This window comes from Cyrtonyx montezumae, unplaced genomic scaffold (genome assembly GCF_038088225.1).
Source record: "Cyrtonyx montezumae isolate F1298 unplaced genomic scaffold, pur_monq_1.0 scaffold_10, whole genome shotgun sequence".
Taxonomy (NCBI): domain Eukaryota; kingdom Metazoa; phylum Chordata; class Aves; order Galliformes; family Odontophoridae; genus Cyrtonyx; species Cyrtonyx montezumae.
In genome coordinates, this window is record NW_027071826.1 from 43,515,895 (window position 1) to 43,537,314 (window position 21,420).

Here is a 21,420-nt window from a genome sequence, read left to right on the forward strand (position 1 = left end):
ACAAACAAACAACTATTACTTAAAGAAAAAGCAACATTAATGAAAGTGAAAACAAACATTTTAAAGAAAGGAGATAAGGACAATTCTCCATCCCCATAGAGAGGAGAGAAATGGATACTTGTCTTTTCCGAAAGACAGAAGGTTGTTTGGTGCTGAACATGGACAACTGAAAGAAAAATGAATGAAGCTCCACCTTTCAGGTACCCTGCCATCAATGTTTTGTTCTCACGCCAAATTCCTGGACTATAAAAATCTGCCTATAAGCCAAGAAAAAAAACACTTCCCGGGAAGGATTTTCAAGTTACCACTTCATGGCAAGATGGAAATAAAAAAGGGGAGGTCGTTTTGGATCTTCTGCATCATTTGGAGTTTTTGCAAAGGGAAGGAACCAGTTCAGATAGGTAAGAAAAAATTCTAAGATTCTTGGTTTGCATATTGATCTCCTTAGGTGACAACTACATTTGTTAAATAAAAAGATGTAACATACTCATGTAAGAGCTGTAGGCATGCCAGATACTGTTTAGCATTTTACCTTCTCATCTTTAAGTAATTCAAATCATTTATTCTTGTTTCATTATTTTTTTTCCAACACTGGTTAGTGTATCAGCTGCTTTATGTCCTAAATGACTGATCTTAAGAAAGGAGACTCTCTGCATATAATATGCATCATAAAAAAGGGATGCCCTTTTTAAAACATTTTGCATACATTTTTTATATAATGCCTGCTAAGCTTGGTTGACTAGTGTGAATTCCTCCATTAGGAGGAACCACATTGTTGTGCTCTCTTGCACTGTTACCTCCTGGTTTGGCTTTGAATATCTTATACTTCTCCTCATCACTCGATAAACAAACAATTGATGTGACTGCTACTGCTGTCTTAGTAATTCTAGCAATTACACTTCCAAGAAGGAGTGAAAATATCTGATTTCCTTTCATTATTGTGTAAAAAAGTGCTAACTATTCTGCTTCATTGCTGTGAACACTTATACCAATCTGTTTAAAAAGTTGTTTCTGTAAGAACCTTTTGGCACTTGAGCTTTTGTCTCATGGTTCTGACTTCAAGATGCTGTTTCTTAGATATTAACATCTCACAATAATTTAGAGTTCTCTGAATATACCAATGTTTGATTCTGATTTGATCTTGAAAGAAACTGCTGTGTTGATATTCCTAAATGTGCTGTATCAGGGATGCAAAGAAATTTGCTCATTTTCCTTGCTATTCAGATAGGCCCAGAAGAGGTGCCAAAAGCACAATGTAGCAAGAATTATTTAATTCTGTGTGTAGCCTTCTTTGATTCATATTTACTTTATGCATCAACGGTATGAAAAATAATTTAAGTGATGTCTTACATGCACTTGAAGTATATAGGTTGCTCCAAAAGTAATGCCTCCTGTTTATTTCAGTGGAAATGACAAAAGCTATGAAGATTACAGTAGCTCTATTCGATAGAGCAAATTCTCAGCTACAAAACACTCTTTTTCAGTATAGTCACCACCATGAGCTATGCTTTTCCACCAGTGATGAACAAGAGCCATATGACACACCTTTGCTTAATGTGCACTTTCCATGTCAGACACCATTTTGTCAGAATGCCCCTCTGCTGCCATCTGATACATGGCAATAAAATGTAACATGGCAGTATTGGTGGGAAGGTTCAACCCCTGCTGCCGTACCTGCACCATCTGCCTCTGACATCATGGGCCAATGTAATAAAATAGGAAGCATTACTTTCGGAGCAGCTTTCCTATCAACACCACTGACAGAGATACAGCTCAGCTCCAAGAAATGTGTTTGTCTGAGCTGAAAAATAAGCAGCTGTGAGCTGATTTTTGAAGCTAGTGGCAACCTCATCTGCTGAGACTGGAGACTGCCATTTTTCTGAAAACTTGGGTGACCTGTGGTATGCCCTGGTTCAAGACTTTAGACTAAATTGTTCACTGTGTTAAGGGGTACGACTTCCAAGGCAGAACTGAGATTTAGGCAGCCAGGAGGGGTCTGCCCTCACTTCACAGCTGTCTAAAGTTATGTGTCTGTCTGAGTTGCCACCCCTCACCATCATTTACAGATAACAGAGAAATGGGCAGTGTTGGAGGGACTCCTAGACTGGTTAGATATGTAAAACAGGAATGAAAAGTCTCCTTTGCTTCTCGCTGTTAGCTTCAAAGGAGCCTGGGGTTATCTGATCATATTGGAGGTTTCTCTGACGTGAACTTCTCAAAGTACTTCCCAAAGTATCTTCCAGGACTTCACATTTCTTCCTTAACATTTTTAAACAGCAACAACAACAAAAGCAGCTCACACAAGGTAAATTGTTAACCTCGATGCTATGAATCTTTCCTTAGTCCAGGTCTCCACTGTTGGTAGGAGCGAGTGTACCACCTGGGGCAACTTCCACTTTCATACATTTGACCACGTTAAGTTCACTTTTCCTGGAACCTGCACATACGTCTTTGCTTCTCACTGCAATGACAGCTACCAGGACTTCAACATCCAAATCAGGCGCAGTGACAAAAACAGTCACCTGATCTACTTCACTGTCACTACTGACGGAGTGATCTTAGAAGTGAAAGAGTCAGGTATCACAGTGAATGGGAACCAGTAAGTAAAGATGCTACAGCTGCTTTCTAGCATTGTGGTTTTATCGCTAGGTGTTAGCAAGGGGTGATCTGTCTATAAAGGTATCGCACTGTGCAGAGAAGCAAAGAGCTGCATATGTAATAGCACACTGAACAGTGTATTGTGAGCCCATAGCAGTGGAGATGGTCAAGAAGTACATAAATGACAGCTCCCAAAGGTCAGCAACAACGTGTTTAGAAAAGGCATAAGGTTAGACCTTCTTGATGATGTTTTATTCAATGGGGGGGGGGGGAAGATAAATTCAATGCTTTATTTATAAAGTCAATTTTGTAGAAAATCTGAATTTTTTTCTCAAAATATTATTTCTGTGATGCTAACCTTAGTATTGTTTGTTGCTATTCAGGAACAGACCACCCTTTTAAAAGTTTAATTTCCAGACTGAATAGTGTAGAAGTGGCCCTCCTTTGCAGACCACAGCTTGCCTTGATGTCTTCTACGCAAAGGGCAGAATTCCCAGAAATCAAAATTCACATCTTTAATCTCAATTTGAAATAAACCAGAAAGCAATCTGAAAACAAACACTGAAAACAAACAATCTGAAACACAAAATACTCCAGTGTCCTACTCCCAGCATTTGGGTACGAGAGGCTGAGGCAGGCATTGGCTCTGGGAGTAACCCTCACAATCCTGTTGGAAAGAAAATCACAAGTATTATCCGCTACCTTCTATTGATATCTGACCAGAAACAACCAAATACAACAACATCACCCAGACGTATGTCTTAAATCAAAGAGGCGAAAATGTCACATGTTCAGCCATTTTCTGATCTATTTTTCAGGCTTTGGGGAAGTGAGCAGTAATTGGCTTGGTTAGATCAAAAAGTAACACAGGTCTGAGTCACATCAATGCACTGGTAGCAAAGTAGTTGATAATATTGCTGTAACTTCCAAGTGACAAGGAAAAGTTTGAAGAGATTGTGAGAGCCTGTGGTATCCTTACATGGGCTGCAATATCCCAGTATTGGGATCTTGTTCCTTGTAACGCTCTGAGTTAGGTCTTCAATTCATGTAAAGCAGAAAAGCTACTTTGGTATCAATAGAGTGGCTGACATAATACTGACATGCTCATGACCAAAATTGTGTGGTGGGTTATTAGATTGTCACAATAGACAAGGTGATAATACTAAAACTTAATGCGTTAGTGTGAAGGCTGAGCTCCATGGCTTATTTGCCTCCTTTTGACTTTTCTTTTTTCCTGTATCTCTGTGAAGGTTTGATTTTTTTATTAATATTATTTTGCTCTTTTTTTCCCAATGTAATCTGTTTTGTTCCCTCCAATTTCCAGGATCCCTCTGCCCTTCAGCTTGAAGAGCATCCTGATTGAGGATACCTGTGCTTACTTCCAAGTCACCTCCAAGCTGGGTCTGACACTCAAGTGGAACTGGGCTGACACTCTCCTAGTATGAACAGCCAGTTAGTTGTTTTTCTCTTAGTGAACCCCATCAATGATGAAAAGCAGAGCGGGATGCAGGCACCGTGTTAATATAAGAAACCGAGGGGCAGTGGGAGCCCAAGGGAGTGCCCAGGCAATGCCCAGGCCTCCCTAAGCAGTTTTACACTACAAAAGGTGCCACTGTTAATGCTGGAGGCAGCATCTCTATAGTTATCTGTTTGCTATGTGGAGCACAGCAGGTGACTTCAGCTCATTCCCAATGCACATCTTGTGTGGAAACCCAATCTGTGTGGTCATTTGAGAAGATCCTGGCATCTCTCATTCCAAGACATCACTATGGGGAAATTCCTCTCTATATATTCACTCCAAAATACCCTCTACAGTGGTGGTGTATTTACGCTTTTGAGTGTGAGCATTTATCCTCTTCAATTAGGAGTGAGATTAAATAAGCAGATGTTGTTTTGCAGTCCAGAGACAGAAAATGAGGAGAAGGTGAATGGAGAGGAAAAAAATGTCCACATCAGGAAGCAGTCATGTGGTGATTCAGGATCTAATGAACTATTTGTCATCCCCCCTCCCTTGTACTTTTTTATACCTGAGACATCATAGGCACCATCTGTGGAGTGGACACAGTTTTAGCTTGACACACCTGTAGGAAAAACACTGCCATTTATATCTAGACCTGAGCAAGGCCAGTATTACCCACCAAGTATGTAAGGGATAAGTTGCAATAGCTCTATCTAGCAAAGCCATAATGTGTTAACCTGTCTCTGTTGCCCTGTGGATGGGCAGAACAAGTGATGTGGAGCAGATCCTTTCATAGAGATTGTGTGAAGTTTTCCATTTAGCCTATGAACTGGAAAAAAAAACTTGGATATTGCTAAAAGCTGACCAGAAACCAATTCTTTGCAGCTTTCAGCATTGGGATACAGTTATCTACCCAGTAGTGTGTACTGGGAGGCACTGGACCAAGGATCAGTCCAGTATTAAGCATGCTTCAGTTGGCTATTTGATAGGTAGGAATGCTAGTTGTTGGAGAATCATCTTCCTGTTTAAATTCAGCTTGTCTGTAGGTTTTATGACAGGATTGCAATGGAAAATGTAACTGCTACATTTCTGCCACTGTGCTTTTTTATGGAGAGCCATGTGGTAATGTGCTGCTGGTGGGAGAAGAAATCTTTAAACCCTGTTTCTTCTTTGCTTTTCTTTCTTAGCTGGACCTAGAAGAAACATACAAAGAGAAAATATGTGGTCTGTGTGGGAACTATGATGGCAATAAGAAGAATGATTTAATTTTGGACGGTAGGCCATGAACACAGCATGTTGAATGTAGGAGTGTGTTATACATGACATGAAACTTGGTGTCTGTTTTTTCCATGTGTGGTTTCAGGTTTCTGGACAGAAATCTTGAAATACCCAAACATTTCCATAGATGAAGCAATTTAAAAGTTTGTGGGATTATTTGAGATTCTCTGCTGCTTGAATGCTTGCAAGTGTCTCTCAAACCTTGCTGACCCAATTTTATTGCCCACTTGTCATGCAGCAGTATTGCCAAGTATCCCACTGTTTGTACCAAACTTTAAGGAATTTGCAGTCTCAAATGAGGCATGATTGTACTTCTGTTCTTCTGCATTCATCACTTTACAGTCATGTATCAGGAGTGACTAGTTTTGGCTATGTAATGAAACAAAAGTGCCATGGGTGACCCAGGCAGATTTCACTGAGCATCTTTGCAGGAACTGCGGTGCCAACACCAACACCTTCAGATGCAGCTCTGAGTCTGCAGAGTCTGCAGTCCTGCAGCAGGGTACAGGTGGCAAGAAGCCTGCACCCTATTGTATTTACTGCAGGACTGAGGCAAATAATGTGTAATGACAGTGTAGTATCCGGGCTTTTTAAGTCACGAAAAAAATCTTGTCACCTACCATTCAGAAAGAATAATTAAATTTCAGACTTTGTCTGAAAGATTTCTCAGATCTAGAGTCAAGTGTCTGGTAACGCTTTGGGAAAGTAAGTCCCTATACTCAGTGTAATACATATATTGTGTGTATGTCATCCCAGCTTCTCTATCCTGTACAAAACAGCAAGTTACTGGATTCTACACGTACATCCACAAGTGTGCTTTAGATTGCAGTGGTATAATGCAAACTGATCTGTATGACCATTACACATACAAATACAAATTTCTGTAAGATCAGATGTGCTCATAAAGAACCTAAGTTTTTGAAAGTGATGAGATGAAACAGAAAGGTCAGGAGTCTCACATAATTATCATTGCCAAGACTATCAGCAGTTCTTGATAGAAATATGCCAAATTCCTGATCCTAACCCAAATGGAAGTTATACCAGGAAGTTATGTACTGTATTATGGTTAAATTGAGGCATTTGGGAAAGATGTGGTAAGGATGAGGTACATATTAATAGCAAAATAACTGATCTAAAGGATTGTAGGCAGTTATTCAGATGAATCTGGTGATTTTGCAGGGTATAAAATGCACCCAAGGCAGTTTGGGAACTTTCACAAAGTTGAGGATCCATCAGAAAAATGTCCTGATGTGAGGCCAGATGACCACACTGGAAGACATCCTACAGAGGATGACAGTAGATGCAGTAAATATGTAAGTATGTGTCGCTAAGAAGTATAAACCTTCCTGAAACACTACAGTACTGGAGTGACTGTGTTGAAACAAGGGCTATTTAGAGAACAGAATGTCATCTTATACTTGAAGGGCTATCTACTCTATAGAAATAGATAAGTGGGAAAATACGCAATTTTATGACCACATCCAGTCTAAGAAAAAGAACCTCATAACAAAACGTTAGACTGGATGACCTCTGGAGGTCCTTGTGACTCCTGTGACTCATGGACTTGTGTCATCAGAAGTTAGGGTTCACATCCATCAGTCTACAGTTGGTAACATGTCAATTATTGCTTTTCTTTTCCTCCTCCTCTTTTTTTTTCCCTCAGAAAAAAAAGTGCAAGAAACTTCTGTCCCGGTTTGGAAACTGCCCCAAAGTGGTTGCTTTTGATGATTATGTAGCTACCTGCACTGAGGATATGTGCAACTGTGTGGTTAATTCTTCTCATTCTGATTTGGTTTCCAGCTGCATATGCAGCACTTTAAACCAATACTCTCGAGACTGTGTCCTCAGCAAGGGAGACCCTGGGGAATGGAGAACCAAAGAGCTTTGCTGTAAGTAGTACTGCTCTGGAGGTTAGGATGTTAGACATATATGAATGAATCCTAATCCCAGTAGAGCAAGGATAGGAGCTCCTTTAACTACACTGACTCAAATCTGTAGAAGTACTTTGACAGAAATGTTGTTAATGGAAAAACTTATACAAATTTAACTCAATTTTGCTCCTTAATTAGAAACTGTATCTTAGCATCTTCTTTTTTTTTTTTTAATTGAGTTTTACAATGTACATTTAATTCACAGCTAACTTTGTTTAAAATGTTGATGTCCAGTCTAAAGAAGTAACACAAAAGTCTAACATACCTGTTCTTAGCTGATCCTTTGCTTTCCTACTCAGTAGCTGCAGCTACCGAACAGGAAATTGCTGTAATTCTGGAGAGAAAAATACAGGCAGTTCTTCCAAGCAGCTGCTGTTGACTAGGATGGAAGATTAATACCAGAATGAGAATTGCTCGAGGCAAAAATTAGTTATTAGGGGTCCTGCTGTCTTGCTGGTATCAGGACTTCAGCCAACCTCAAGCTAGTAAAATAATGTTAAATAACTAATATTTACCAGCAGTATTGTTTTCTCTAAAGATGAAGTAAAAGCACTTGTAAGATGTTCTTTTAGATTGCAACAAGACATGACACATCTGAATAGAAAGTTCTGCAGTCAAGATTTGGGGGAAGGGAGGAAGGACTTGGGCAGTGATGCAATCATTTTTGAGCATTCATAAATTCATCATTAACATACCACATTTTTCTTTGGTTTTGCAGATCAGGAATGCCCAAGCAACATGGAGTACATGGAATGTGGAAACTCCTGTGCTGACACGTGCGCTGACCCAGAAAGGAGCAAGATATGCAAAGCTCCATGCACAGATGGTTGTTTCTGTCCTCCTGGTAAGGCAGTTTGCTTCTTCCAGTCAGTCACAAATAGGCAATGGAGGGCATTTCCTTTCAGTTAGTGGATTGTTTTTTTGTTTCCTGACTGATTTTACACTAAAATCAGTGAATAAACTGTTTCTGCTAGTAAAACTTAACAACTTCCTTCTTCACAGAATCACAGAACTGTAAGGGTTGGAAGGGACCACTAAGGATCACTGAGTCTAAGCCCCTGCTAAAGCAAGTTGCCTACAGTAGGTTGCACACGAAAGTGTCTAGCTGGGTATTGGAAGAACTAAATCTCTAAAGATTCAAGATAGAAAGGACATTTTTTTCTAAAGATGTGGAAAAAGGAGAGTGGTTTTCTAGGTAGTAGTGATGTAGATGAGGATGTCTGATGAAGTGCCCTCTAGTTACAAGTCTAGGTGTATGTGTAGCCTAGTGGAGAATAAGACTTGCTGTAGGTTATGTCATATTTAAAATAAATGCATTGGCAGGTTCACGTGTGAGCAATCTTCCACATGAAGAAGCTGAGGTCTGAGCTCTTAGTTTCACTATTAGAAATGGATGGAAACTGGCTCATCTCCTTGCAGACTGGCACTTGGTATTTCTGCTCACTGATATTCTTCGGGATATTTGATCTTATGTTGCTTTCATTTGAGCTCTAGTGAAAATTCTTTTACATCAATTAATGCCTGAGAGGACCTGATTTGCTGCTTCTGATGAAACATGCCACACCCATTTATTTGTAGAAATGGCAAATTGTACATGTTTTTTTTCTTTGTTTTGATCTTCCTTTGTGGTGTTTCCCAGACTTACTAAGGAATATTAATGTGTCTGAACAGGAACTATCCTTGATGACCTTGGTGGCAAAAAATGTGTTCCCAGAGACAGCTGTCCCTGTATGTTTCAAGGCAAAGTCTACTCTTCTGGAGGGACTTACTTCACTCCTTGCCAAAACTGGTACTGTTGTGAACTTGACTGCACTAACAAGATAGAGGCAGTTATTAGAGATCACTGATTAGCTGAATTCTGCTCTTTTCACCTTTTTGCTGTTCCTAACATCCTAAGTAATCATGGCACTAATGCAGAAACTGGGGTCTGAATAGCAACAGCATTTGGAAAAACTTTGAGGCAACCCTCAACCACGCGTTGCTATCACCCTCACTTGGAATTGCCAGCAAGTATTAAGCCTGGGATACCAGAATGCAGAAGAATGAGACTGCCAATTAGTTTTGAAGCATTGGCCACTAACATGCAGTGAAGAGTCATTCCATGCTAATGAGTAGTTTTCCAATCACTGCTATCTCTGAAGGGCTGTTCCAAAGTTTGGATCTCAAAGAAGTACTCTGTGGTGCATGGTTGGGTGGAGCACATGGCACATCTCTTTGGATTAAATATTGCCTACGCTATTCTCAAAGGCAGGAAATACTGCCCAAAACCAGAGTTTGGAAGGGCTCTGAATGGTTCCCATCTAGCCATAGGCTCAGTCTTCACAAAGCCTGATGTGGCCAGGCTGTTCTCCTGTTGCATTAACAGCTCTAAACTGCTTATTAAGTCATGTCCTCCACAGCCTGGCTCTGAAAAGTTATAACAGCAACTTGCTGAGTCATCAGTAGCATAAAGTGAGACAAGATCCCCCTTGAAGAGGTTATTTCTTTTAAAAAGTTAAGTGGGCAATTTAGGCCCTGGAAAATATTTCTTATTTGACCAACTCAGTGTCTCTGAAGGATGCAGTGTGAAGCCCAGTGCAATTAACTCCTACTGACAGACACTTTATCACTTCAAGGGTCCAGTATAAAATCTTCCTTCCTCAGGGATTTAAAAAGCAGCTACGTAACAAGCAGCTGATGAGACAAAGAAAGAGGAACTGATCAGATATAGATCTCAACCTTTGCTACTTTGCAGCTATATTTATTCTAACTACTCATTTTTGTGTTTGTACAGTACTTGCAAAGGAGGCCACTGGAGCTGTATCTCTCTGCCCTGTTCTGGAAGCTGCAGTATAGATGGAGGATTCCATATAACAACCTTTGATAATAAGAGGTTCAATTTTCATGGTAACTGCCATTATGTCTTAGCTAAGGTATGAACAATCTCCCATTTTACTCCTGAATCTCTAGAGTAGAATGAACATTAAGCACACCATTAACTTGGTGTGACTTCGTTTGATTAAATGGCCTCAGCCCGGCAATGCACTTGAATACGGACTCAGTGCTAAACCACACACGCTTTTCTATTTGCAATGGACAACATTTCAACTGTGATGCTAAGCATCAAACTTTTGCATTTTCAACATAGTTTTACATCCTTTTTCTTATGAATTCATTTTGTTACTGGATACATTAATGTAGATTAAAGCATTGATCCTGAAGCTTTCTTCACGTGTGACTGTAGAAATGGAGTGGATGAGCTGATTCCTTCACAAAAATTGACTGTGACTCTACACACATACACAGTCTGCACAGGTTGATTCAAGGAAAGAGTAAAGGGGAAAGGCAGTGAACATTACTGGGTTTGGAAGTGAAATACAGCCGTTTGCAGTTTTAAATTACCCTTTCAGACATACATTTTTCTTTTCCTTTTTTACATCATGCTAATGATGTCTGCACATCTCTTTTCTCACCTCTTTTCAGAACACTGATGACACATTCGTGGTGATTGGAGAGATCATCCAGTGTGGGACATCAAAGACAATGACTTGCTTAAAGAATGTCTTAGTCACACTAGGAAAAACAGTAAGTAATGTCCTTTAGCTGGCACAAAGAATGTTGCTTTTATTTAGGTTCACAGGGTTCATTTATGTTCTCTTTAATAATGTGTACCCATTTTGGTCCTGAGAATGCTAGATTAATAGCAACAGATGATGCAGTGCCCATGTTTATTAGCTTTGTTCTGCAGGAGTTATTTTCTTTTCCATTTTCTTCAGAGGTGAACGGCTCAAAATTATCCTCATCATCCTTCCCCATCTTTTCTATAACTTCAAACATTTCTTTTTGAAGGATGGAGATTTCTACGGGACCCAAGTATTTTTACAAAAATTTTGATTCCTGAGGTTTTCCCCAGTGCAAGAAATGCAGTAATGGCTATGTTACATATCCAATGAGATGGATGGGAGCCTACACCTAGCATCTTGAGTGCAGTTCTCAAAAAGATAGCGAACTTCTTAGGTATGCAAGAACACTTAGCCAAGGCTGTTGCTGGTGGAGAGGGTTTTGTCTGCAGATTTGTTCTATGCTTCTGTATTGAGTTCAGACATTGAGTTATATTTGCCGCAGAGGTAATCATGTTCTGAAGACACTGCTTCTTAATGCTTAAGGAAGCTTTTCAGGTTGTAACTGCCTGCCTCATGTGCATTCATAACCATGGGCTTTTTTATTTTTCCCTACAGACTATAAAGATCTGTTCCTGTGGAAATATCTACATGAACAATTTCATCGTGAAGCTCCCAGTAAGCAAAGGTAGATATCTTTCTCCACAACTTTCTCAGAATAGCCTACATCAATTTATGGATTGATTCCTGCTCCTCTTTCTGAAGAACCTGATCCTGCCCATTATCAGGACACTGATTTAGGTGGATACAGTCTGGGACTCCTGGGGAGATTCTTGTGTTAAGCTGAATGCACTGGTAAAGGGGAGTTCCTGTTTTCTCAGCTTCATAAATGTTTGAAAGTACTTGTTATCCATTTCACTTGTTTCCTCTTTAGATGGCATCACCATCTTCAGACCGTCTACATTTTTCATCAAAATCTTGAGCTTAACTGGAGTACGGATTCGAGTGCAAATGAAGCCTGTAATGCAGCTCTCCATAACAGTTGATCATTCTTATCAGAATCGCACATCTGGTAGGACACACTGTATCCTTTCAGTTCACTCTTAAACAAGTTGTAGCTGCTTATCTATCACTTGAAGTGAACAAAAGAATTTATTTTATATTGATATTTTACCTTAGAACCCAGGATTAAATCTATACATTTCTGAAACAAAAGATTGGACAAAACCTTTACTTTGCTGAAGCTCTGTGATGTTTAGTGTGTGCAGATCTTTTGGACTCTGTAAAAGCACGCTATCATCAGAGTGCAAGATGCAGGCAGTGTTCTTGTTCTTGGTTTTGCCACCAATCTCCCATTAACTTCATTTAAACTTTTTGTGTCTCTCTTTCCTATCTGTGGGATCGGTTGACGTCCAATCCCTCCAATTAATTTTGTTTTGCTTTTGCCATTTCCTTTGACTATAAATTTTTGGGAAGGTTCTTCGATGCCTGCTAGTGATTGCAGAAACATATTTAAGCAGCTCTCACTAATAATAAGTAATACAGGAAATAATAATTATGCACTAAAGACAGGATTTTGTCTGATTTGTGGGGACATCAGGAAAATGAGCTTCCTTCAGGCAAGCACCATTATATAGTTGAGGGTATTTATCCTGAAGTCATTGCTTTTCCCGCTTGTACTATGACTTCTTCCTCCTCTTCTTCCTCTTTTTTTATCCCTACTGCCACCCACTCAAGGTCTCTGCGGCAATTTCAATAACATCCAGACTGACGATTTCAGAACAGTCACTGGAGCTGTGGAAGATTCAGCTTCTGCTTTTGGTAACTCTTGGAAAACCAGAGCCAGCTGTTTTGATGTTGAGGACAGCTTTGAAGATCCTTGTTCAAACAGTGTGGATAAAGGTAGCAGGCTTTTCATCCCTGAGTTATCAGTGCTAAATAATTTTCATGTGATAAATAACTGAGAAAGCTTTAGAAGTCTCATAAACATCAAGTGTCTTTGCCTTTGAGGCTATTTCTAGAGAGAATACGTTGATTTTTGTGAGCCTCTAAGGTGGCAGCTTTGCTTTTTCTAAAAAAAACAAAACAAAAAAAATCCCACAAAATATGCAGTTCTGGAAAAAGAGCCAGCACCTTCTTTGCTGATGACTTGAAAAGTACACACGCAACATCAATGACAGCAATTTAGGCTTAAGGCAGAGCATAACTGGCTGTCAGTACTTGGGCCCAGTCTTCATCCAATCTAGCTCACTACAGCTGTGCTGGACTTAATAAGATATCATCACTACTGACTTCAGCAGGCACTTTGCTGTACTCGGTCCTGCCCAGATTCTTATTTTCACTGGGTTTGAATATATATTGGATTTACAGTGTAGTCTCCTAGGTATTACCACATACAGTAAAAGCTCACTTCTTATGATATGCTTTGTGTAATTCCTTGACTGTACTTCATAAAGAATTAGACAAGTTTAATTGAAAACTGTGAAAATGGGGAATTTTTTTTCAGATCCAGCCATGGTAATACTGTTAGTATTCAGAAAGGTAAAACCTTTCTTTCAGAAAAATGACTGCTCACTCACCCAACCATGCTTAATGTGTTGGTATGTTTATGCCCTCTATTTCCTTCCAGCATCATTGGAACACTTCAGGACATTCTAGGACTATATGATAGCTTGTAAGAAAAGAAATTCAAGTAGTAATGTGGTTTAAGTGACTGTGGACAATATTTTTTCCCATTCAGAAAAATTTGCCCAACACTGGTGTGCCCTTCTGTCTAATACAAGCAGTTCATTTGCTCCCTGCCATTCTGTTGTAGACCCTTCTGTGTACATCAAGGTAAGGCAGTGGTCTAAATCAGTGGTTTGTTCTCATCCAGAAGCTGATCTGACAGGGAAATGATCTGGTTTTCAGGAGTGAAGTGGGTTACAGTAATGTGAGTTTGCAAAGAAGTTCAGTAATGCTGATGAGAAAAATAAAGTGAGAGTTTATGCAAGATACGGTGGGTCTTTCTGCCTGCTGTCCTGAAAGTATTGATTAAGTGCCTGTCTTCCACAACCAGCACTGCCATCACTGACAGTTCTGTTGCATGATCCTGAGGAAAAATAGGTAAAATAAGGTTTGCTGGTTTTGAAAACTGTTTAGTCTTTGAAAAGATAGATCAGTGTTTCTGTTTGGAATCAAGCCAAGGGGTTTTGATCTCATTATTTCATTTAAAATTCACATCCAGTGGGAGAATATACACTACTTTTACAGTGTTTATATTCCATTCATTACTGTGGAAGGATGTTACTCTATTTGTATTTCAAATGCAGGACAGGCATAACAGCTCTTGGTGCTCAGCTGTATAACGTTGCTGATAAGCTGGGAAGTTACCACATTTCTATGAGTAGTAAAGCAGTTCCTGCAAAAACTGCAGAGAATTCATGTAGGATTTGTGTGAGATACAGCTTACTGAGATAGCACTTGAGCCTGAAATTTTGCATAAAAACTAATGTGTCTTCAGATACCTATAACTCACATAACTATGGCTTATCATTTACCCCATCAAATTGCTGAATATTTCCTTGCTTTTTCTGTTTACCAGGCATAATACCCATGTCCTTTTCTATCCCCTAGAGATGCATGTATGACACCTGTAATGCTGAGAAGAGTGAAGTTGCACTGTGTAGCGTGCTCTCTACTTACTCCAGAGACTGTGCTGCAGCAGGCATCACCCTTAAGGACTGGAGGCAGGGGATCTGTGGTATGCATTCTGTAATGTCTTGAGTAGGGATGTAGGGGAACATCTCCAGACTGCAGGCTGTGGCAGCCCATAGCTTCTGAGCTCAGTCAAGTCATAGATCTTTGAAAAACAGAAGCATATATAAGCTCTTTAAAAACCTCTACCTGCCAGTATCAGTTAATGTACACTTCATGAAGAAGCTCTTAGGATATTAATAGGCTCTTAGGATATCAATGTATCGTATTAGGTGAATTCTGCATTGAATCACAACGAGGAGTCACAGTTAGCTTAGTTTTGGATTCCCAGGCCTCCCAGTACATAGCAATTCTGAGGACTTCTTTACAGTTCTGTTCAGCATTTCTGTCTCAGGCATTGGCCATGCACATGATATCATTCTCATTAATTGCATTTTTTTCAAGCTATAACTTTTAATAAATGCATGTTGCTTTTTTTTCTAAGAATGTGAAAGTGTCGAAAAATATTTTCATCTCAGGACTATCTAACAAATACATAAAAGCTTCTTTGAACGTAAGTGTATATTTAAGCACATACATAGTCAGTAAATCTTGGGTTAAGAGCCCACAGATATATATTTGTATGATACTGCCAGAATTTGTTATGGGATGCTACCAGAGCTGAGAGTAAAACTAATGAGTTTCTTAATTTTAGTATGTTTTGTTTTTTCATAGTTTCTTAATTTTAGTATGAATTTTGCCATTTTTCCATTAAATACCAGATAGTTCAAATGAGATTTGCCTACTTCAGCATGAGAATAAATGTATGGGTTTCTTAATAACTTATCTGAATAGAAAATATAACAGGAGTTATTTTAATGCAGCTTTGATGCAGCTATGATATATTTCATTACTTGAGTTAGAGGCTAGGTGGATTAATTAATAGAGACAATGCAGCTCACACTTTGTTGAAGGCATGGGAAATTGAAGAACAATTTAACAAACCTGTACTGAAATAATTATAAGGAAATATAGTGCAGTCTACAGCATATTATCCTAGAGTCATGCAGACTTATGCACTGGATAGTTCTTGTCTGTTGAGAGTTTGTCGTCAATATAGAATAACTGACATATTTTACACCAAAGCAAGACAATTTTGTGACATGGGTCTGAAACCTGACTCATGGCAATATTAACTTAGCGCAGTAACCTTGAGAAAAGTGCTGATGCCTTAGTCATAATGATCATTTTAGTCTTGTGTTTTTTTGTTTTGTTTTGTTTTTTTATAAGAGGAAATAATCTTTTGGGAACATGCCTACGATGAGACTGAAGGTTGTGCTATTCAGGAGTGAAGGAGTAAATGGGCCAGAACAGACACTGCCAGTGCCCTCTCTACTGGTGGCAGCTGTGAACCAGCTCCTGTAGCTGTGTGCAGATGTGCTGTGCTGCAGGCACCTTCTGAGACAGGTTATACTGCACAGAATGGCTACAACACAGTCAGTAGAGTGTATGAAAAAGAAAACCCCACTAGCTAACAGAAGGCAGTGTGTATGTATGTCCTTAGTGGAAGCACAAACCATTAGTCGAGCTACTTGTTTCTGGGATTAGTAGTCTCTTTTAAATCACAGCACTGTTTTTCTAGTCCTCTTTGTGCAAGCTGCCTTGTAACTTTCTTTGGTATGCTCATGTGCTCTGCACTTACACCTCCAGTTGTGATATACACGTAATCTAAGATTACAGATCTGTGACTGTGGGTACTATAATCAAATAACCTTTTTCTTACTGGACCTAGCTATACCAAAATTGATCTTTTCCCACCAAATAATTAAAGAGAGAGAGGAGACACATTTGTTAGAAATGGTATTATTAACAATTGAAACACTGTTTCAGATAAATCTTTTGGTATATCAGATGGACTGTGATATAAACTTGAGTTCAAGGAACTTTATTAATATCTTTCTTCATTGACCTATTGTGATTTATGTGTACCAGTTGCTGCATCCTCATAGCACTCCTATGAAGTATGAAAATGGCATGCCTAACTGACAGACGGGATATCGTGCCTGCTCCAGCTGAGAACAGGAAACCAACTGGCTTTTGTTGGCAGAGGTGGTTTTCCATGTGTACACACACCTAGCACACAAACTAATCTAAGAAAACGACCAATGGTCATTGACTGGAAAACCATACAGAGCTTTGTTTAAGCACGGAGCCTATGGCTGATATGATGATAATACTGCTGCAAAGATTAGCACAGTTCCCCATAAGCTACCACCCTGTACCATCTAGTACCTCTGTGCATGTCTGAAAAACAAAGCAATGGATCTAATCTCTGGGGATCTGAGACAAAGAGGTGCAAAAGGACCAGGTCCCCAGATCTCATTGAATTTCAGAGGAATCTGAATGGCAGCCTTTCTTGAAAGTCACAGCCCTGATATTTCCTTACACAACTTGATCATCACTACTGAGTTCTACTGCAGATTTTATGGCAGAGTTTTGAAGGTAATACTTCTTGTTAGCACAAAAAGGTTAATCACCTTTTCACTGTTCTACAGGTTTAGTTGAGATCTATAGATTTTTGGTGTTTAACTCTTTGGTTGACCCAACAGGGTGCTTAAAAAATTTGGTTTCTCATTTCTTTGAAGGATAGAAAGAAAAGCTAACATCAAATGATGAAGAGAGTTCCTTATCACTGCCCATTTAATGCCAAAAATTAACCCTATAAAATAGCTCAATTCTCCCATTTTTGTTTCCTACCCAAATAAATCATTAGGTAGGGAGAGAAAACTCAATGTTATCTATTTGGAGAAGTGAGAAGTTAGTGGCTTCAGTTCTGGATATAAGATGGAATTGTAACAATACAAATTCTCTTATTCAGTCAAGATATACCCTGTTGGGTATTTTGCTGTTCAGTCTCACCTAGTTTTATGCAGTCTTACGTGAGCAGGCTTCTCCCAGACCGCTCTGAGACAAGGTGCTCCGGTTAGGAAAATGTACCTTTACAGATCTCAGTCTGCAGAAAGCTGCATTAACAGCATGAATGGTGATTGCACAGAGAAGGCCATACATCCATTTTATTTCTCTTCCAAAGATCCCTCTGAGGAGTGTCCTGAGACTATGGTTTATAACTATAGCGTGAAGTACTGCAACCAGTCGTGCCGCTCACTGGATGAACCTGATCCTCTGTGTAAAGTTCAGATTGCTCCTATGGAGGGCTGCGATTGCCCCAGCGGGACCTACCTCAATGACGAGGAGGAATGTGTCACTCCAGATGACTGTCCCTGTTACTACAAAGGCAAGATTGTTCAGCCTGGCAACTCTTTCCAAGAAGACAAACTGTTGTGGTAAGCTGCGCTAATGATGCAAAGGTTGAACACCTGGGCTCACCGAGGAAGTCCCTGCTCTAATCCCTGAATGGGGTCATTTTACTGTAAGGAATAGTGATTAATTTCTGCTTGATTTTACCAAAGCAAATGTTCCCCTGGCAGGAAGGGCAGCCACAGTGAAGATTAAGATCCTATATTCCTGTTAGCAAACAAGAACCTTAAAACGTGTAATGTTTGTGACCTGTCTCTATGCAAAGTTCACTGTCGTGTCAAAAAATACTTGCTTACAGTGGGAGCAAGATAGAGGCTTAGAGAGGAGAGTTTCTGGCTTTAATATGAAAAGGAGTCAAAAACATCCCCCCACACATTCTGCAGACTATTAAAAAAAAATTGCCCAAGGGAAAAAAAGCAAAATCTGTTTTTAAACATAAGGAGAAAACTGGGGATGGAAATACTGAGAGTAAGGTAATTATCTTGCATCTCCAGTGCACAAAACAACTGCCTTTTATTGTCAACCAGCTCAGGGTAGCAAATAAATGCAAAGAAATACCAGGAGAGGGCTGAATCATGCAAACAATCCATTTTTATCTTTAGATGTCTGTATTCCCTCTCTCTCTCTTTTCTGACTCTTGGATTTTTCTCTGAAAATTTCTGACTACTTTGTAGATACACATTTGCTTAGTAATTTAGGAGGCTTTTAACTTAAGAAAGTATTACTCAGATCTCAGAGAGTGGAAAATAAATGCTTAGGAAAGACTTGATTTAGAAAAGGCATACACTAAACTAGCGACAGATGAAAGAAAAGAATTTCATCTTTAGGTCTTATCTTCCTTCTGAGGATGGCAGTTCACATCTGTACCAAATATTAATTTTGATGGGAATTTGTTATTTGTGTTACTAGCAAAGCTTTGCAGAGGCTTTCTCTCTAGTGAGAGAGACAAGTGTGAAGAGCTGATGTGTTTCATTTTATGGAATCTCTTTAGCAAATGCATTCAAGGAAGATTAGACTGCATTGGAGAAACTGTCCTGGTAAAAGGTGAGCTTTTGTTAAATAATAGCATTATGGTGTCAGCTGGCTTTACAATGTTTCTCTGTACATCTCTTACATCTCTTGCTTTCTGTAGCATTTTAGTATTCTGTGCATTATTTACTTTCTCCTTATAATGTGCGAGTTATTGGTAACAGTTGTCTTTATAAGAATGCCCTCAGAATTGATGAATTCTTTAAAAGATGAAGGTATTTCCCAAAGCTCAGAGACTCTCTGCCTCCTTCATCCTGCTGATAGACAGAAGGGAAAGCTAATGGAAACAGTAAATGAGAGACATATGCTGCCGTCTGAAATGCTCTACTCGGTTGCAGAGTGGCTGATGACATCACTTTCACCAAATGACCTTCCTCCAATGTCCTTCATCCCACAGACTGCCCAGCTCCTATGTACTACTTCAACTGCAGCTCAGCCGGTCCTGGTGCCATCGGATCAGAGTGTCAGAAGAGTTGTAAGACGCAGGACATGCACTGTGTAAGGGCTTCACCTCCTGTCAGGACTGTGGGATGACGTGACTGTGCGTGTGTGATTGTCCCGAACAAATGCTGGCGGTAACAGATTACACTGTTCACAGGACCAATCTCTGCACTGATAACACAGCAGCTGCAGCTACCCACCTAGCTGTGACGCTTGTAGCTTGATTGTTACTAGCTTACTGGCACGGCATTTTGAGAGACAATCTAAAAAGTCTGGCGTCCAGCACTAATGCTTCTGCTGCTTCACTGTACGTTCTGAGCATTAATGCATTGCCTCATATCATGTTTTTATATATGCAGTATGTCACAGAATGTGTCTCTGGCTGCATGTGTCCCGATGGGCTGGTGTTGGATGGCAATGGCGGATGTATTCCTAAAGACCAATGCCCGTGTGTCCATGGAGGGCACTTCTATAAACCTGGTGAAACCATCAGGGTTGACTGCAACACATGGTATGTTATTTCAGGGAGTCACATTTTGTAGCAAAGGCTGTTAAAAATAGTGCACAGTACATCCATGGGGCAGGATGCCTTTGAAGCCTTTCTCTTCACCATTAGAGCCATCAAACATCTAGTAAAAACAAAAAAGGAAACATTCCCTCTCTTTGTCATAGTGCATGAGCCTGTACTTAAGGGAATGGGTACCAAAAGACAAAGAATTTCCATTGTTTTTTACAAACTGCTTCCACTCCAGCTTTAGAAATCCCAGCTGCATGCAGTCTGGTTTGCGGCTGCTCGCTGCATAAAGAAGAATGGGGTCTATGTCTGTGGGACTCAGCTCACCCCCAGAAAAGGGCTGCATATAGAGGAAGGAGGAACCACAGTGATCTTCCAGCAACCTGAAATGTTTCTGGGCACACAGATCTCCCAGTAAGACAAATGAATGCTCCTGTTGTTCCAATTGCTGGTATAATGCTGATATAGTTCTCACAGATATTATTTATCGCGCTGGATAAAATTCTTCGAATCCTTACCCATTATATAGTGAGAAAATAACAGCCAGAAACACTGTTTTGATTATCAGTGGTACAAGCAATACATTTAACATGTGAGGCCAAACCCTGATAAGCAGTTGTTGTTCTCCCAGAGGCCATTAAGAGGTTTTATTGCAGTGAGGTCTTTGTTTTCTTAGGAGAATGGATCACACACAGGGAAAATAATTGCAGAGTATCTGTGCTAAGGGAATGACAACTAACATTTTCTGTCTATGGTGCTCCTCAGCTGGAGGTGAAGTCTGTCAGGGAAAGGTAGGAGGTAGCATTGGTTTTCACACCATGATCAGGAACAGAACTGGCCACAAGGTATGTCAGATATGGTTGAATTTTCTAGTTCTTCATCTTGAACTTACATCTTAAATCCCCACTGTCTGCTGTCAGACCTTAATGATTCTTGTGATATTTAAAGGAAAAAAATAGAATCAAAATACACAAGGTGTCTTGGTAGAAAACATGAATTTTGTAATTAGCAGTCCATTATATGGCATGGTCTCAAAGAAGATTATTTTGAAGAACTGCAGAGGATTCAGCTTTCCATTATTCAACCTATGTTTGCAGTTAAGGAAAAAACACACTTTGTACAAAGATGGTAAACTTCTGCATTTCACCCCCCAGCACCTGTAACAAAAGGCAGTGGAACTGCACAGACAATCCCTGCAAGGGAACCTGCACTGTGTATGGCAACGGGCACTACATGAGCTTTGATGGGGAGCAGTTTGATTTCCTGGGAGACTGTGACTATATCCTAGCTCAGGTAACTCACTTTTCTTTTCTTATCTATGTGCTCCTCTCAGCTTACACTTCAGGGTTCAGTTTGAGAAATAATTTGATAGAACAAGGGAAAATGGTTTCAAACTAAGGGACGGGAAATTTAGGCTGGATTTAAGGGAGAATTCTTTTACAATAAAGACAGTGAGATACTGGAACAGATTGTCCAGAGAGGTGGTGGATGTCCCATCCCTAGAGACACCTGAGGTCAGGCAGGACGGGGCTGTGAGCACCGTATCTAGTGTAGATGTCCCTGATCATTGCAGGGGAC

At 39.9% G+C, this 21,420-nt stretch overlaps 1 protein-coding gene across 1 annotated transcript in view; it reads left to right on the plus strand.

The window, feature by feature from the left end:
* The window catches only part of LOC136060550 (mucin-5B), a 42,761-nt gene that overhangs the window by 1,373 nt on the left and 19,968 nt on the right, over positions 1 to 21,420 (plus strand). The window contains exons 2-21 of the mRNA XM_065755195.1: positions 201 to 401; positions 2,344 to 2,599; positions 3,923 to 4,037; positions 5,245 to 5,332; positions 6,515 to 6,648; positions 6,999 to 7,224; positions 7,985 to 8,110; positions 8,938 to 9,055; positions 10,040 to 10,178; positions 10,729 to 10,830; positions 11,484 to 11,553; positions 11,800 to 11,937; positions 12,603 to 12,767; positions 13,606 to 13,700; positions 14,481 to 14,607; positions 17,632 to 17,884; positions 18,850 to 18,902; positions 19,285 to 19,385; positions 19,688 to 19,839; positions 20,997 to 21,135. Coding sequence (XP_065611267.1) covers positions 201 to 401; positions 2,344 to 2,599; positions 3,923 to 4,037; positions 5,245 to 5,332; positions 6,515 to 6,648; positions 6,999 to 7,224; positions 7,985 to 8,110; positions 8,938 to 9,055; positions 10,040 to 10,178; positions 10,729 to 10,830; positions 11,484 to 11,553; positions 11,800 to 11,937; positions 12,603 to 12,767; positions 13,606 to 13,700; positions 14,481 to 14,607; positions 17,632 to 17,884; positions 18,850 to 18,902; positions 19,285 to 19,385; positions 19,688 to 19,839; positions 20,997 to 21,135 — 2,798 coding nt within the window. The remainder of the gene's footprint in view (positions 1 to 200; positions 402 to 2,343; positions 2,600 to 3,922; positions 4,038 to 5,244; positions 5,333 to 6,514; positions 6,649 to 6,998; positions 7,225 to 7,984; positions 8,111 to 8,937; positions 9,056 to 10,039; positions 10,179 to 10,728; positions 10,831 to 11,483; positions 11,554 to 11,799; positions 11,938 to 12,602; positions 12,768 to 13,605; positions 13,701 to 14,480; positions 14,608 to 17,631; positions 17,885 to 18,849; positions 18,903 to 19,284; positions 19,386 to 19,687; positions 19,840 to 20,996; positions 21,136 to 21,420) is intronic.